The sequence below is a fragment of the Amphiprion ocellaris genome, chromosome 8, assembly GCF_022539595.1.
Source record: "Amphiprion ocellaris isolate individual 3 ecotype Okinawa chromosome 8, ASM2253959v1, whole genome shotgun sequence".
NCBI classification, from domain to species: Eukaryota; Metazoa; Chordata; class Actinopteri; family Pomacentridae; genus Amphiprion; species Amphiprion ocellaris.
The window spans coordinates 5,927,394-5,944,706 of record NC_072773.1 but is presented as its reverse complement, the minus strand read 5'-3'; the positions used below and the strand labels follow the sequence as shown (position 1 = coordinate 5,944,706).

The 17,313-nt window shown below is 40.0% G+C and overlaps 1 protein-coding gene across 2 annotated transcripts in view; it reads right to left on the bottom strand.

Annotated features, from left to right (window-relative positions):
- The window catches only part of nckap5l (NCK-associated protein 5-like), a 59,224-nt gene that overhangs the window by 7,248 nt on the left and 34,663 nt on the right, over positions 1-17,313 (bottom strand). For both annotated transcript variants that reach the window (XM_055013203.1, XM_055013204.1), the window contains exons 3-8: positions 6,052-6,192; positions 5,825-5,893; positions 5,243-5,281; positions 5,030-5,149; positions 4,419-4,511; positions 614-3,438 (exon numbers count right to left, since the gene is read on the bottom strand). In XM_055013203.1, the coding sequence (XP_054869178.1) occupies positions 614-3,438; positions 4,419-4,511; positions 5,030-5,149; positions 5,243-5,281; positions 5,825-5,893; positions 6,052-6,192 (3,287 nt within the window). The remainder of the gene's footprint in view (positions 1-613; positions 3,439-4,418; positions 4,512-5,029; positions 5,150-5,242; positions 5,282-5,824; positions 5,894-6,051; positions 6,193-17,313) is intronic.

Sequence of the window (17,313 nt, the reverse complement as noted above, 5' to 3'; positions counted from 1 at the left end):
TCACAAAGGAAATTTTTTGGGAAAAAACTAAATGGAATAAGAAAATACAATGCTTGCTAGAATTTGTTATTGTTTTGTTGACTTATCTGATCTGAGAAATGTCCTCACAAAATAAAAATGGTCTTATTTATCTCTTTTGACAGATGTTTATAGGAATCTTAACAAAAAAAAACAAGACACACATATATTCTACTTTAATAATTGCTAAATTTCAAAACAAAAATTAAAACAATGCTATTAGTGAATCACAAAGGCTGCAACATAGGATATGCACTTTATATTATGTCTGATTGAGGGTTTAAACTTGCAACAGTACTTTTGACATAATCTCACATGGTAATGCTTCATCACAGGGTTTTATTTTGCTACGGTGAATAGGGATCACAAAATCTGCAAACAATAATGCAATTATCTATTTTCCCCGAATCATGCAGGGCTAATATGTTTTTTTCTGCAAGTCTATGGGAGCACAGTGTGGAATAAAAATGCTACTCAACTCAACATCTATTTCATGCGTGGCAAGGGTTTTACGTCTCTGCAAGGAATAAATCTTTCTGAAAATGTCAAACGGTTCCTCCAAAGCCACAATCTGTTATAGACCAGCCTTCCTCACCTGTTTAGCAGCTGCTGCATGAAGTTGTCGGATCGTGCTCCCCTGTACATGACCGCCAGCTGTCCCTGAGCTTGGTCCATCACCACCTCGCACGAGTGACCCCTGCCCGACCTCTCCACGTAGGCCCTCTCCTCCTCCAGCGCCCTCCTCAAACCTTCAGCCTTCTCCATCAGAGTTGAGATGTTCAGACCCTCCACGCCTTCTTTACACCTGCTGGCCATCTTCACCGAGTCCCTGCCCACCGACGGGATGTTGATCTTCCACTCCTTCTTCTCGTCCTTCGCCTTGGTGGCGTCGGTCTTGCGGCTCAGCGCTGGCAGTTTGCTTTTCTTCAGGCCGAACCAGCTCGCGATGCCGTTGGAGGCCTTCTGCTTGACCTCACCACCCTGCCCTCCTCTATCCTGCTCCTGCAGCTTCAGCACGTTCTCCTCGATGCCTTTCATCACCTTCTGCTCGATGGCGGACTGCAGGGTGGGCACCGGTTGCAGCTGCTTCTCCACCTCGGACGTCGGCGGTCTGGGAGGCGGGGGCGGGAGGCTGTCTCCGTACATCGGGTTCTTCTTCCCTTTACCGCTGATCTTGGTCCTTTCTTCTGATTTGGATGAGTAACGAGGGGTCTCTGAGGGCTTCCCCCCTCTGTGGACGGACGGACCTTGGCAGGGTTTGGACGGCGACTTCGGGGGGATTTTGTTGGGGCTGCTGCTGCTGTGAGGACCGACGCCGGCTTTGATGTTATAGCCCAGATTCAGGGATCCAGGACACTTGATGTTGTTGCGTAGTACCTGTGGAGCGTCTGCATTGGGGGAAGGCAAACCTATTTTGCTCTTGGATCCTTCTGGTTTGGTCACACACAGTTCTTGTTTGACCACAGAAGATTTTGCTGCCTGTTCATAAACCTGAGACGATGCTTGATACTTCAAACCAACACCGCTACTTTTAGGTTTACCATCCAAAGAGTCTGTGTATTTTGAATGTCTCTGTTCCTCTTTGTGGACCTCCATGGGCCTCTCCGCTGTCTTGCTTCTTCCTTCTTCATAGGTGCCTTCATTCACGGTGTCGACTGGCCTCAGTCCAACCTGTAAATCCTCAGAGCTCCTCAGCTTTCCCAGCGCTGCCAGTCTGTCTTTGAAAGCGTGGTGACTGGAGTCGGCCTGGGATCTCGCCGCTGCAGCCCCAGCCATGGGCCTTTTGGGGATGGATGAGGAGTCGGTCCTCCTGGTTGGAGGTGGAGGAGGCTGGGCGACCTCAGAGCTCGGCATGTCCGCCTCCTTCTCTCTGGTTCGTGAGTAGTTAGTTCTACTCTGAGCTTTGCCGAGGGCGGAGGAGTTGGGCAGACTGTGGTGATTGACCCACATCGGACTGTCTGAATCCTCCTCATCGTCTGACGTGGACTCTGACGTCGACGAGGACGACTGCTTCCGTTGAGGAGGCGGATGAAGGACGCTTTCTTGTAGTGACTTAACAAGCTTCCTCTCGCCGCCGTTTGCCTTTGTTTGAGATGGAAGAGTGGTTCTTTTCTCGTGACTCTGGGTTGGTTCCTCCTCTCTGGAGGCCGTAGACATATCACAGACATTTTCATAATGAGGGATCCTCTGAGAAACTTTGGGCGAGGACGTGGATGCCCCAACCTTGGAACCGGCGCTGGCTTTGGGCGCGGAGAGGCTGCTGTAGCTTATTTCCTTAGCGGGCGGCAAGCAGGCATCTTCAGGCTGTGGAGGGGAGGTCGGTGCAGAGTGAGTGGCCGGGTAGGACTCGGACCTGGAGGGTGGAGGTGGAGGCTGCCGGCACCGCTCGGTGGTGGTGGCTCGGCGGGTGGGAACAGGAGAGTGGTAGACCTCATAGTTGTTGGTGCGACAGGGGATCCTGGAGTTGCGGGTAAGCTGGGGGCTCAGACGGACAGCGGAGGTCGAAGCCTGGGACTTCTCGCCTATCGAGGGAATCTTCAGGAACTTGAGCAGCTTGGATGGCGAGTTGATGGCGGCAGCTTTGACATCACTGAGACAGGAGGGGCTGGGGCTGACGGAGGCGCCGGCTCTCACAGATGAAGCCTCCTGGTCGATGCCGTCTTTCTCGGGGACAGCTGACGGGTCGTTCGGAGCAGAGAGGCCATTATGGGCACCGTTGCCTGAATCCGTGTCACAGTGGAGGATCGGTTGGTTCTCCCTAACAGAACTGGCACAGAAACCAGAGAGCTCCTCGGAGGCAGTAGCGTTCAGACTGCTCTCAGAGGTGTCCTGCTCGGCTGCCATCACCTCAGCTTCTGTGACTGATGAGTGGGCGGCGGCGCCTGCTGGTTGCTGGTGGGCTTCATTCTTGGTGCATTGTTTGGACGGGGCTACAGACTCTCCTGTTCTGGTCTTACTGTGACATTCGCTCATAGCAGCTGCAGGACCTACGTGGCTCTGGGTGGCTTTCGAGGGACTACAGACGTGGTTGCATGGCTTTGGAGGGCTGTCCGGGCTCCTCTTGCAGTGTAAACAGCAGGCGTTCCCTCCTTCACACTTCACCGCCCCGTCGCCGTTCACGTGCTGGTGTGTGTCGGCGTCCGAGCAGGAGCAGTGACAGTGTGTGTGGTGGGATTTGCACTGTAGCGGTAGGGGGTCGGCGGTGGCCAGAACGGCCTCCGTGGACATGAGCACCTGGCTGTAGTCGCAGAAAGACAAGCTCGTGGTGGACGGGTGGAACTTGAGGGGGTCTGTCTCCTCCATCTTCCGTAGGACCTCTAGGATGTGTGCTTTCTTCTTGAAGAAGGGGGACAGGGCCTCCATGGAGGTGGCGGGGCCTCGAGGGCCCGGGGAGGCGTGCTGTGTGCGGTAGCCATTTCCCTGTGGACAGAAAGAGACCAACATCAGCAAACTATTCAGTGCCGAACAAACAATTCACTTCATCAGGACCTTTGAGTGCATGCGTGCAGGAAATGAGTGTGGGGGAGATTAGCAGCGAGGTTATTTTTAAAAGCACCAACAGTTGAAAACACAGTAAATGTCAGAGCAGCGCTGACGTCACATACAAGCGCAGATTGTTCATTCACAGGCTATGACACAATACCACTGTTTCTACTCACAGTTTGATAAGGCCGAGCTCACACTACAGATTTTGAAATCAGGTGGCATTGTGCATATGGGGAGAAACTTCATATTTAGGTTAGACCGGTGTAATTTCAGGTCTTTTCTTGGATCATAGTGACCTTAAAAATCTTTAAATAGTATTAAAATCATTGCACTAGTCCTATAAAGTCAAAAGGAGTGGTTTTAGGAAAGGTGATTTACATGACTGCACAAGCCTTAACCAGCCTGTGTTTTTCTTTATTTTATTTTATAAGAATATGCATAAATAAACTTTTATTTACTAGAATAACAGTCATGTGGAGGTTTGTCTAATAATGTGAATAAATAAAAAGTTTTTAGCAATACATGTGAGTGTAAAAATAGGGAAGACACCCCATATGGACATGAAACATTTTCAAAACTGTTGTCTTGCTAATGTTAGATGTATGTACTTACTGTTTTTCATGCACATTTTACACTTATGTTCATACTGTTTCATCTTATGTTTACATTTTTAGGACACATTTTTCTACTTAGGTTTATCTATATATTTTGTACTGTTCACTGTAACGTAAATAATCCCCCCTCAGGGATTAATGAAGCATTTCTGATTGTGAAATACCAAACATGTTTGATATTATCAGGGTGGTTTCAAACTGGATGTGTAAACTCCTAAACCCAGATCCCAGACCAGATTTCTGAGCTGAAACTGGGGTGAATCAGTCTGAAACTCCGACATAAAACGACAGAAACCTCACCTTGGCTTGTGCTTCGGTCTGTGCAGGCTCCACCTGTTTGGCCGAGTCATTGTGCAGCTGTGCATTGTATTCTGGGAGGGGTCCCGCCTGGACCTGTAACGGGAGATTCATGAGGCAATTATCAGGCCGCCGTACACACTGCAGGCTATTGTATAGACAGACAACCGGGAGCTGCATTGTCCTGGCATCTGCTGCAACTATGTACAGCACAGAGAGGGATCCATTACTGAGTGAAAGAATGAGGCTGAGATGAAAAATAAATTAGCAGCGTCACCTTTTCTTTAGAATCAGAGCTCTGCACTCACACAGTATTTACAGTCACAGATTAAATTACCCAGCAGATGAAGTAGTTTAAATGGAACCCAACATGACCAGCTTCAACTGTACCCATACCAAATTATATAAAAACATTATTCTCCTTCTTCTTCTCCTCCTCTTTCTTCTTCTCCTATTGTTCTTCCACTCCTCCTCCTCCTTCTTCTCCTCTTCCTCCTTCTACTCATCCTTCTTCTTCTTGCTATTGCTATTCTGACACTGCTGCACAGCTGCCCCTATTCTTCTGCCCTCTCTGAGGTGAATATCTAAAAACACGCAGGACTACAGTCTGTTACCTGGTAATGAGCGGTCGGATGGTTCGGCAGCTTCTGCTGAAAAAGCTCACAAAGTGCCCGGTTCTGTCTCTCCAGGTCGAACACCAACATCTTCAGCTTGATGCACTCCTCCCTCAGATCCTGTTCACAGGTAAACGTAGACATATAATGAAGCACTTCAATCTACGATGTCAAATGAAAGGAAATCCAAACACAGATGCAGCTTCATGCTACCTTCTGATTGAGCAGAGCTTGGACCACGTGGTTCGCCACCTGAGGACACAAGAGGACATTTAATAGCTCCTAGATGGGATTATTATCAAACTCCTGCACGTCAGGTTGTTTACATCACTTAGTATGTAATCACGCACATTTACGGGTGATTCATTTGCACATTCCTGCATAATCTAAGTATTTTTTATCACTTTTTGGAACTTCCAATCTCTGGACTACACTTTCAGCAAATTTGGAGTGCAACACTTTTTTAAGTTTACTTTTGGGTCGTTCCAGAACTGGAGGACATTATACATCCCACACATCAAATTTCAAATAATCCAAGTACAAAATACTAAAACATGCAGTTGTTGCATGCAGTATCTAGTCATTTTTCAAAATAAAACACTCTGCAGACTGCGCCGGAAATTAAATAAAAAACAAAACATTTTTATTCTTTCTGTGAGGCCCGGTGGTTGGGGACTGCTGCACTAAATAAAGTGAAATTCCTCGTATGTGAAAACCTGCTGGTTTCTTATTTACATGAATTTCTGTCTCTACAATGAGTTCACAGATATTATTTATTTTTTCACATGAACTCACCTCATCCAAGCATCTCTCATAAGCTTCCCTCTGACTCTCATTAGCCAACATCAGAGCCGAATTCTCTGCCTGCAAAATGAAGAAATAAAACATTAAAATCACCTGAAATATTAATATAATCGTAGCATTAATTGGGCACATATGACTGCTCAATAGACAGCTGCAGCAGTGAAACATCTGTCAGAAATGAGCTCCAGTTTTCTCGGGGGTTCGTGCAGCTTCCTGACCTCCAGCTCTCGGAGTCGGTCCATCAGCTCGCTGCTGTTGTCCTCCAGGTACGACTCCACGTCGGCCTCCTCGCCCTCCTCGTCCGAGCCGAACTCCTCGTCACACATTCTCTGTTCTGTCTCATCAGACATTGTTCTCATCTGCAACACAGACGGCCACAATATGAACATCACCATATTTACAGCGACATGTAATAACAGTTTTTACACATACATATTAGAATCTGTACAACACCTTTAATTTTCTATTTATGGAGAAATCTGTGCAGTATTAGCAGCATTAATACCTGTCTGTTGGTATATAATATAATTCTGTTATTTCCACCTGGAGCAACTTGGACAATCAGAACTAGAAGTGATATATCAAACTAACAACTGAACGAACCATAAAAATACCCATAAAAATAAATAATAATAACAATAAACAAATAAATAAGCTCAAATAAAATTTATGTTAAATTCCTACATTTATCTAGTTAAAAATATATAATATAATATATCTGTCCAGATATACATTTAAAATAATAATAATAATAATAATAATAATAATAATAATAATAATAATAATAATAATAATAATAATAATAATAATAATAGACACTTTTTTTTCATTAATGACTCAACTAATCATCTAACTGCTGATAAATATATTTTATTATTGGGAATTATTTAAGCTCTGGCTGACTGCAGGGCTTTTTAACTAAAGGATTTTCTCTTATTATTTAATAATCTGTTGGTTATTTTTCAGCCTGAAACGTGTCTGGTTTTGTTTCGTTTGTTCGTTTGTGGAAAAATGGTCTCAAAAAACACCTAAAATCATGGAAACTGTAAATTTGCCTCCAGCTGGGTCTTTTGTTGTATTTTTGTACTCCACCAAACATTAACACAAACTCTGCGCTCACATAACTACTCAATCGATTGTGGAAAATGCAATTAGAACCATTTATATTCTGGATTTTTTGATTTTTCCTTGACATGAATAGACATTTTCACTGTAGCATAAAGGAATAAATTGGTGTAGAAAGGAGAAAAAGCCTTTGATGCTCCAAATTTTCCCTCAGACCCTGAATTAATGAGCCCAACCCCCATATTCAAATGAAATATTCAGTTTAGCATCATGCATATTAAAGAAAGCATGTGAGATCCCTCCACATATCAATTAGCATTGCTGATTAAACCCATGATCTGAATGTTTCTGCTCCTGCTGACTGTCTGAACCCAACCGTCTGCAAAAACAAACAGAGATCTGCTTCCCATCACAGCTAACTTTATTAACACAGTCTCGCTCCGTTTATCAGACAGCAGCAGCATCGCGCTTCAACACCACGTCCCCGTTTAGTCGCCTGAATGCAAAACAAACGAAATTCTGCCGCTGAGCTCGTTGCTGTTACATCCCAGTATATGTTGAGGATTACTGTGCAAACGTGTTAATCCGTCCATCCTGCATTGTTTCAGACACACCGACTGTGTACAGAGATAAGCCTTTGTGTCCATATTCCTGCGCTCCAATAAACCCACGGATCAAACTGCAGCCCCACGCTGAGCGCCGGCTGCCCGATCTGTGAGCTCGGAGCTCTGTGGGGCTTAAGGCCGGCAGCGGGCTCAGGTCCAGGTGAGTCTCTGTAGACGGGAAGTAAACGTGTCGACGTGGACCCAGATCCAAGAGTCACATCTTAAGGAGTCATTAGAGGGGATGAGACGAGGCTGATTCTGTGGCTGGAGGCCAATCAGGGGAACTGGATCATACTGAGGCTTTTCTTGACTCAGACAACAGACACAAACAAACCACTGTGTTCACTTAACGCATGAAGAAAATGTGCAGATATGGAGTACCTCTGAGTTTGAAAAATGACTCCAACTGCAGTTCCTCGAATGACCACTTGAGGCTGATTCTAAAGGGAGTCAATCTGTTTAAGCCTCCATGTGAAAATATCCAAATTTACAGCAAAAATAAACACATTTACAGCCTGATATAAATAACAGTTTTGGTCTCTAAAGCTAATTTCTCCATTCATGTCAACTACATAAAGGGATAATTTGAATATAACTCATCAATTTAGATTAAAATAAGGCTTAAAGTTATGCAAAATTGCAGAAATGGCCGTTGTCTCGGCATCAGATTAGTATTTACATGTGGTGTAGCAGACAGAGACCAGACATTTATTTTACGAGCGAATATATAAAACACCTTAAAATGCAGCTTTTTTAAAAATCATGCATGAAAAATGACACAAACAAACCACCGTGTTCATGAAACGCATGAGGAAACTGTGCAGAAATTTATCCAAAGTCTTGCTGTATAGGAGTGTTTATTAGTATCCCGTTACCAACACAGAATGTGAGTCGACCCAGAACATGTTCAGAGTAAAAGATCTTGTACAGTAGGGCTGCAGCTATCGATTATTGTAGAAATCAGGAATTCTATCGATTATTCTGGCGATTAATCGAGTAATCGGATCCTGTTACAGCATCAAAACAGGAAGTGAGCGCACTGTGCAACAGAAATAACCGTCCTGGTGGAACACAGTTGGATAGCAGTGTTTTGTACATATATGGTATAATACAGGGGTATTGTACATATATAGTATAGTACAGGGGTATTGTACATATATAGTATAGTACAGAGGTATTGTACATATATAGTATAGTACAGAGGTATTGTACATATATAGTATAGTACAGGGGTATTGTACATATATAGTATAGTACAGGGGTATTGTACATATATAGTATAGTACAGAGGTATTGTACATATATAGTATAGTACAGGGGTATTGTACATATATAGTATAGTACAGGGGTATTGTACATATATAGTATAGTACAGAGGTATTGTACATATATAGTATAGTACAGGGGTATTGTACATATATAGTATAGTACAGGGGTATTGTACATATATAGTATAGTACAGAGGTATTGTACATATATAGTATAGTACAGGGGTATTGTACATATATAGTATAGTACAGGGGTATTGTACATATATAGTATAGTACAGGGGTATTGTACATATATAGTATAGTACAGGGGTATTGTACATATATAGTATAGTACAGGGGTATTGTACATATATAGTATAGTACAGGGGTATTGTACATATATAGTAGAGTACAGAGGTATTGTACATATATAGTATAGTACAGGGGTATTGTACATATATAGTAGAGTACAGGGGTATTGTACATATATAGTATAGTACAGGGGTATTGTACATATATAGTATAGTACAGGGGTATTGTACATATATAGTATAGTACAGAGGTATTGTACATATATAGTATAGTACAGGGGTATTGTACATATATAGTATAGTACAGAGGTATTGTACATATATAGTATAGTACAGGGGTATTGTACATATATAGTATAGTACAGAGGTATTGTACATATATAGTATAGTACAGGGGTATTGTACATATATAGTATAGTACAGGGGTATTGTACATATATAGTATAGTACAGGGGTATTGTACATATATAGTATAGTACAGGGGTATTGTACATATATAGTATAGTACAGGGGTATTGTACATATATAGTAGAGTACAGAGGTATTGTACATATATAGTGTAGTACACTAGTATTGTACATATATAGTATAGTACAGGGGTATTGTACTAAAACTAAAGCCACGGGAACCCAACATGTATTTAGTTGTTGATGCAGAAATCCCATAAATATGTTTTTATGTTTGATCCATTTAAACTGCTGCTACTGCAGCTGATAGAACACAAATAAGAAAACTGATCAGTTTATTAGCATTTATTACAGAGAATATTCAATCAGTAACTTTGGTTTTTTCTTTGATTTGGCCACAAATTGAAGTGATTTCCTTCATTATGAGTCAGTGTCAGACCTAAATGTACTTCAATACAATATCATGTTTAAATATATGAAGTTCGATAGTTTTATTGTGCAGCTGTCTGTTATCAATAATCAGCTGCATTGATCGCTAAAATAAATTCACACGTTTAACAGTTTTCTACCAACATTCCTGTCTTACATCATTTCCAGTGGCAGCTTTTTACTGTCATAAATTTTTATGTTCTTAATTGTTCTCCATTAAAACAACCTGTTCATGATCGGTTCATTTAGTGCAGCAAACGAGTCAAATGATTGTTAAACGCTCCTGTTTGTGTGACGAGTTTGAAGCAGAAAGTCTGAGTTAACAAAGAAAGTTGGAAACCACCTTCATACCTGTTAACTCTGATGGAGGTTTTAGTTTTTGTCGACTCACACAAAGAAAGCCTGGCTATATTAAACTAGCTTCATAGTTCAGTCCTCTGATCTGATAAATGCCGTGAACACTAGAAAAGCTGCACCGGTTAAAATAGAAGCATTGAAATCCTCTTATAATTTACTGATTATAGGTCCGAGTCCGTGTAGTATGAAGTCTGGGTCCGGAACAGTTAGTGACCTGAGGTCTAGTATGTAGTGGATGAAACAGAGCCTCGATTCAGAGAATCTTGCCTCGAAGAATTTTAGCAATCGAACAACTAGAATAACTCAGTGAATCGTTTCAGTCCTAGAGGAGACAGCATGTAAATACAGAAAAGAATAATGGTTAGTTTGCATATAGTTGCTAATCAATGACAAATGGTGGCTGAATCAAGAGGTCTGGTAGACAACAGATGTTAGGGAGTTATCAATGTCTAGGTAATGGAATAAAGAGTGGCTCTACGGGTGTCTGTAGCAACAGGATGTGCTATTTTCTTCATCAACATTCAGGGCAGGAAGTCAGCAGAACATATCTAAGTGCTAGAACTGGCATGAAAAGCTTTGTGATATTACAAGAATTTTTTACATTACATTTGATATTCAGTGTTCTTATCATCATCAGATCCAATGAAAGGAAACGCTGAAGCCAGCAGGAACTCCAGGGCCACAAAATGATTAAAACCACCTCAGTGAGGCACACTTCCATCGCTCCTCCTCTGCCATTCAAACACAGTCAGGCTTATTTTAACTCAGTCCCACATACATGGTGCTGCTGCCACAAATTCCCACAAATCTGGATTAATCCACGGCTCAGAATAGTGCCCAAGACACGCAGCGTTTACTCCCATTGATTAATGTCGGCTGAAAGCTGCAGCAGCCAGCTGGAGTAAATCTAACCTTTTTTAAACATTAGAGTGTTTAGACCTGGACTCAAGCCAGCGTTCACTCTCTATTTAGCTGTTTTAGTCGGTGGCTAATTACTCCACCGTGTTCACCTGCTAGTCATTAGCTTCGTCTCCAAGACCAAAGCCAAATGGATGAGCTAAAGGATGCTAACACAGAGCTGCAGAGTCTGTCAGTCGTTTTACATGCAAGTCTTCATCAAGCAGCAACCTTCAGGGCTAAGAAACCAAAATCTGCAGTTCCTTAAAAGACCACTAGAGGCTGGTTCTAAAGCAAGCTAATCTCCATAGACCTCCATGTTAAAATGTGAAATTTTACAGCAGAAAGAAACATATTTATGGCCTGATATAAACAACAGTTTTGGTCTCTATAGCTAAATTCCCTGTTTAGAACAACTACACATGGGGAGAATTTGAATATAACTCATCAGTTTGGATTCAAATAAACTGAGGAAATGGCCGCTTTAGATGACAGGCAGGTGCAGTCATGAGTTAGTCCAAGTTATAACACAAAGAGTTTCACTAGAACAAGATAAACAGCTCACTGTTTAAGCAACAAAAGACCTCCAAGTTTGAAAAAATGACTCCAACTGCAGTTCCTTGAATGACCACTTGAGGCTGATTCTAAAGTGAGTCAATCTCCATAGACCTCCATGTTAAAATTTCCAAATTAACAGCAGAAATAAACATATTAACAGCCGGATACTAGAACAGTTTTGGTCTCTACAGCTAATTTTCCTGTTTATAACAACTGCACAGGGGGAGAAGTTGAATAGAATTCATCAGTTCAGATTAAAATAAGGCTTAAAGTTATGCAAAATTGCAGAAATGGACGCTGTCTCAGCCTCAGATCAGCATTTATAGGCTTTGTGATTGGCTGTAAATTGGAATCAGATAACCAGATGGTGTGAACAGACAGAGACCAGACGGCTGTTTGACGAGTGACTACAAAAAAACCCAACTTTTTTGAAAACCATGCGACGGATGAAAAAAGAAAGAAGAAAAGTGGTTGCTGGATGCTGCACGTTATAGCAACTCTACTATTTGTCATGTAAGAAATCTGGAATCTAATAAAACATAAGTACAGAAAAGCAGCGTCCTGATCATGTAAACTCAATGAAAGCCGTTTGTAAAGTCGTCAGTGTTGGTTTTTTGCTTTTGGTTCTGAACACATTATTTATTAGCTTCATCTCCAAATCCAAAGCCAAATGGATGAGCTAAAGGATGCTAATGCAAGCTATAGAGCTGCAGAGTCTGTCAGTCATTTTACATGTAATTCGTCATCAAGCGGCATCCATCAGAGCTCAGAAACCAAAAACTGCAGTTCCTTTAATGACCACGAGAGGTTGATTCTAAAGTGAGTCAATTTCCATAGACCTCCATGTTAAAACGTCCAACTATACAGCAGAAATAAACATATTTACAGCCAGATATTAGAACAGTTTTGGTTTCTAAAGCTAATTTCTCCATTCATGTTAACTACGCAAAGGGATAATTTGCAAATAACTTCTCAATTTAGATTAAACTAAGATTTAAAGTTGTGCAAAATCATGGAAATGGCCACTCAGATCAGCATTTGCACGTTTGTGATTGGCTGTAAACTGGAATCAAATAATCAGATGGTGTGAGCAGACAGAGAACAGACATTTGTTTCACGAGAAACTAAAAAACATCTTAAAATGCAGCTTTTTTAAAATCACATGATGCTACAGACAAAAAAGAAAGAAAAGAAGTGGTCGTCGGATGCTGCACATTATAGTAACTCTAAGAAATCTGGAATTTAATAAAACAATACAAGTACAGAAAAGTACCAGTAATCTGAATTAAAGCAGTTTGTTAAGTCCTCAGTGTTGGTTTTATGTTATTGGTAGCAGCATTAGCAAAGCAAACACCGGCGAGCCTTGAAGCCGAACACAACAAACACACTGAGAGTAAAACGCATTGATGTGAAACACTCAGCCAGGCCTCGTGTAACCGGAGCTGTTTGCAAAGCGTTTACAGGAAGATTATTGAACATCAGCGAGCTGCGAACCTGAGCAGCAGCAGCAGCAGCAGCATCGTCCAAAGCGAAGCTGCTTTATTGACCTGACGTATAATGGAGGCCTGATCAATGCGGCCCATCGAGGATGGGAAGCAGTTTTATAAATACCAGCTTCCCTCCTCGCTAATGCACATCAGAGCTCCGGGCACAAACGTCTCCTCTGTGTTGGAGAACGTTAGCGGAGGAAATTACAGCAACAAAAGTGATGCTAAATATAACAGGAGAACGAGGTCCAGCCTTCCTTTTGAAGCCTCGATGAAGAAAGAAGCTGCTCTGAAACAAATCTGAAACTAGCAGCGGATTTCAGAGTCCGATCAGAGAGCGTTCAGTCATTATTCATCAGCTCCTCCTTTAAAACACTACTGCAGCTAATGATTATTTAATTAACCTGACCAACAGCCCAGTTCCTGCAGCAGATACTTCAATCTTCAGTCAGAAAACACAAGATATTCAGTTTACTGTCAAAGAAAACAACATTTATTCATAGTAAATGATCGGCAGTCTATTAAATATTCAGTCAATAACTAAGAAACAAACAGTTTTAATGACTGAGTCACTTTTAAAGCAAAAAAAGCCACAGATTTGACGTCTTCACATGTGAGAACATGAAGATTTACTGCTTCTATACGTCACATGTGACAATTAATCACATTATCTTTACATTTAAGATACAACAAGCAACCTGAAATCTTCTAATTTTGTTAATTGGAGAATCTTTAAAGCAAAAAAAGGTATAAATTGACAACTCGAGCCTCTGAAATGTAAGGAATTACTACTTTAATATGTCATATGGAAAAAGAAATCAAATATTATTGGGTATTGGATGCAGCAATTAAACAATTTTCACGACTGATTGATCGTGTTTGTCCCAACCGTGAAGACCTGCTCAATTATTTTGGTAATATTGTGTTTTGATGACTCCTTTAAGTCATTTTACAGCAAAAAAGTCACAAATTTGTTGAGTCAAGCCTCTTAAATATGAGGACTCGCTATTTTTATAGGTCAAAAACAATAATAAATCAACATTTCTTCACAATTTTGTGACATTTTGTGAAGTAAATAATCTCCAACTTGTCACATATTCTGTAACGAACTAAAAACACGACAGTGAAAGAAACATTTTTCATGACTGATCATTTTTGTCTGAGTTGTGAAATTGTGCAATCACATTTTGATAATATTGGGTTTTGAAGACTCTTCTAAGCAATTTTACAGAAAAAAAGTCACAAATTTGTTGTCAGGGCTCTAAAATGTGAAGACTTGCTGTTTTTATAGGTCAAAAATAACAATAAATCAAATATCTTAACATTTCTTCACAATTTTGTGACATTTTGTGAAGTAAAAAAATCGCCAACCAGTCACATATTCTGTAAGTAACTAAAAAACACAACAGCGAATGAAACAATTTTCACGATTGACTGATAGTTTATGTCTCTACTGTGAAAATCTGCTCAATTATTTTGAAATTTTTGTGTTATAAAGAATCTTTAAAGCCATTTTACAGAAAAAAAAGTCACAAATTTGTTGAGTCAAGCCTCTTAAATGTGAGGATTTACTGGTTTTATAGGTCAAAAATAAATAAATCAAATATCTCATATAACAAGTAAATAGACTCATCATGAACTCCATTTCTTCACAATTTCTTCATTTTATGAAGTAAAAAAATGTCTAACTTGTCACATACTCTGTAAATAACTAAAAAACAACAGTGAATGAAACAATTTTCAAGACTGTGAAGATCTGCCATCAGTCAGCTCAATTATTTTGACAATATTGTGTTTTGAAGACTCCTTTAAGTCATTTTACAGCAAAAAAGTCACAAATTTGACGAGTCAAGGCTCTTAAATGTGACGATTTGCTGTTTTTATAGATCAAAAATAACAATAAATCAAATATCTTAAAAGTCAGAAAACCAAATATATTCAGTTTACTGTCTTATAAAACAGCAAGTCTTCACATTTTAGGAAACTATTCTGCTAAAATTAACAACAGATTATTGAAATGTGTAATTTTTTCATGCCTATTACTGTATTTCCTCAGATACAACCAGCAGTTCTTTAAAAGTTGGTATAGATGTGAATGACCTGGATGAACTTCCTGGTACTAAGGTTTTATATCATAAACAGCCTTTCACGAGCTGTAAAGACTGAATATATCCAATAAATGGAGACGGTGAGTTTAACAGGCTTCAATGGTGGCTTTTGATTCATTCTTTCTGATCCTTTGAGCTCATCCAGCCATTGTTGGGGATGTTGTAGCTGCAAATATTTCACAATAAAAGTCCCGTTAACAATCGAAGCCATTCTGTCCATCTGAATCGCTTTAGGGCTTTTTAAACTTCAAAAAAGCAAACAACAGTGGATCGAAACTGACCTCTATACAAAAATATGACCAGTTTCACTTATTAAACAGGGAGAATTAGAAGATAACACAGTCGATACGATGTTTGTTAACCAAATTCTCATTAATCGAATCGCTGGTGTTATTTTCATGAGAAAATGAACAACTTTCTAAGATTAATCCATTACTTTGCTTATTTGACATTTATTGAATGTTTACTGGAATTTATTGATTAATTTTGGTGCAGATCTGCAGTGACAATAGAAGGAAGTCCAAACTAAGTGACACCAAGTTAAAATAGTTGCCGCTGTGGCTGCATTTTCTTCAAAAAGTCGAGTTTAAACTTCAAAAACGGCTCAACAACTAACATCGTCTAGAAACAGCAGCAAACTTGTTGACATATTTTCAGTATTTTGTTCATTTTAGTAGAAAATAACCAGGTTACAGTGATTTATTAGCTGCTAATTCCAGCTTTTAATGCTTATTTATGACTGCAGGTCGAAGCACTCGGTGCTTTGAGGTTCATTTAGTCCATTTTAGGTCCACATGTTCGTACAGTTTGAGCAGTGACATGTTATGGAGTAAAAAACCTGCAACATGTTTACATGTTCTATAGGAAACTAAAAAACACAACAGTGAATGAAACAATTTTCACAACTGATTGATAGTTAGCTTTTGTCTCAACTGTGAAGATCTGCTCAATTATTTTGATAATATTGCATTTTGAAGACTCCTTAAAGTCATTTTATAGCAAAAAGTCACAAATTTGACAAGTCAAGCCTCTTAAATTTGAGAATTTACTGGTTTTATAGGTCAAAAATAAATTTAAAAAAATCAAATCATTCACACAACAAGAAAACAGTTCCATCATAAACACCATTTCTTCACAATTTTGTGACATTTTCTGAAGTAAAAAAAATCTCCAATTCATCACATATTCTGCAGTTAAACAAAAACAACAGTGAATGAAACTATTTTCACGATTGATTGATCATATTGTAATTTTTGTCTCTCAAGTGTGAAGATCTGCTCAATTATTTTGATAATTTTGTGTTTTGAAGGATGTTTTGTCAGTTTTACAGCAAAAACAGTACAAAATTTTAAGCGTCAAGGCTCTAAAATGTGACGATTTACTGGTTTTAAAATAATAATAATAAATCAACATTTCTTCCCAATTTTGGGACATTGTATGGAGTAAAAAAATTTGCAACTTGTCACATATTCTGTAAATAACTAACAAATATAACAGCAAATTATAGAAAAATGCTAAATGTCGTCTAGTTTCCGCTGCTCAGTTTTTAGGCTAAGAAATCTGAGGAACAGCTAAGTAACTGCAGAAATATTGTCAGATTAATTGATAGCGGAGGTTTGTAATAAGATAACATTGTTGTATTGCTAACATTTGCTTTGACTGAACAATAAAATGATGCTGTTCTTGTTTTTTCTGACTGTAAATCTAAAGACATGCAGCAGATAAAAGCAGACAGACTGTAAGTGATGCTAAAAATGAAGAAAGTGAAAAAAGAAGCAAACAAACAGACGGATGAAAGTCAAAAGCTTCTAGTCGAGGTTCTTTAAAGCAGCTTCTCTATTAGAAACGTAAACACAGAGCAGCTTAGAGCTCCAAACAGGAAACAAACGGCCGAATCATGTGTTCTCCTGGAAATAAACAGCCGAAGCGTCCTCCAAAAAAACTGCAGCAACTTTAACTTTTCACACAGAAACAAACCCGATGACCGACAGGAAACTGAAAGCAGA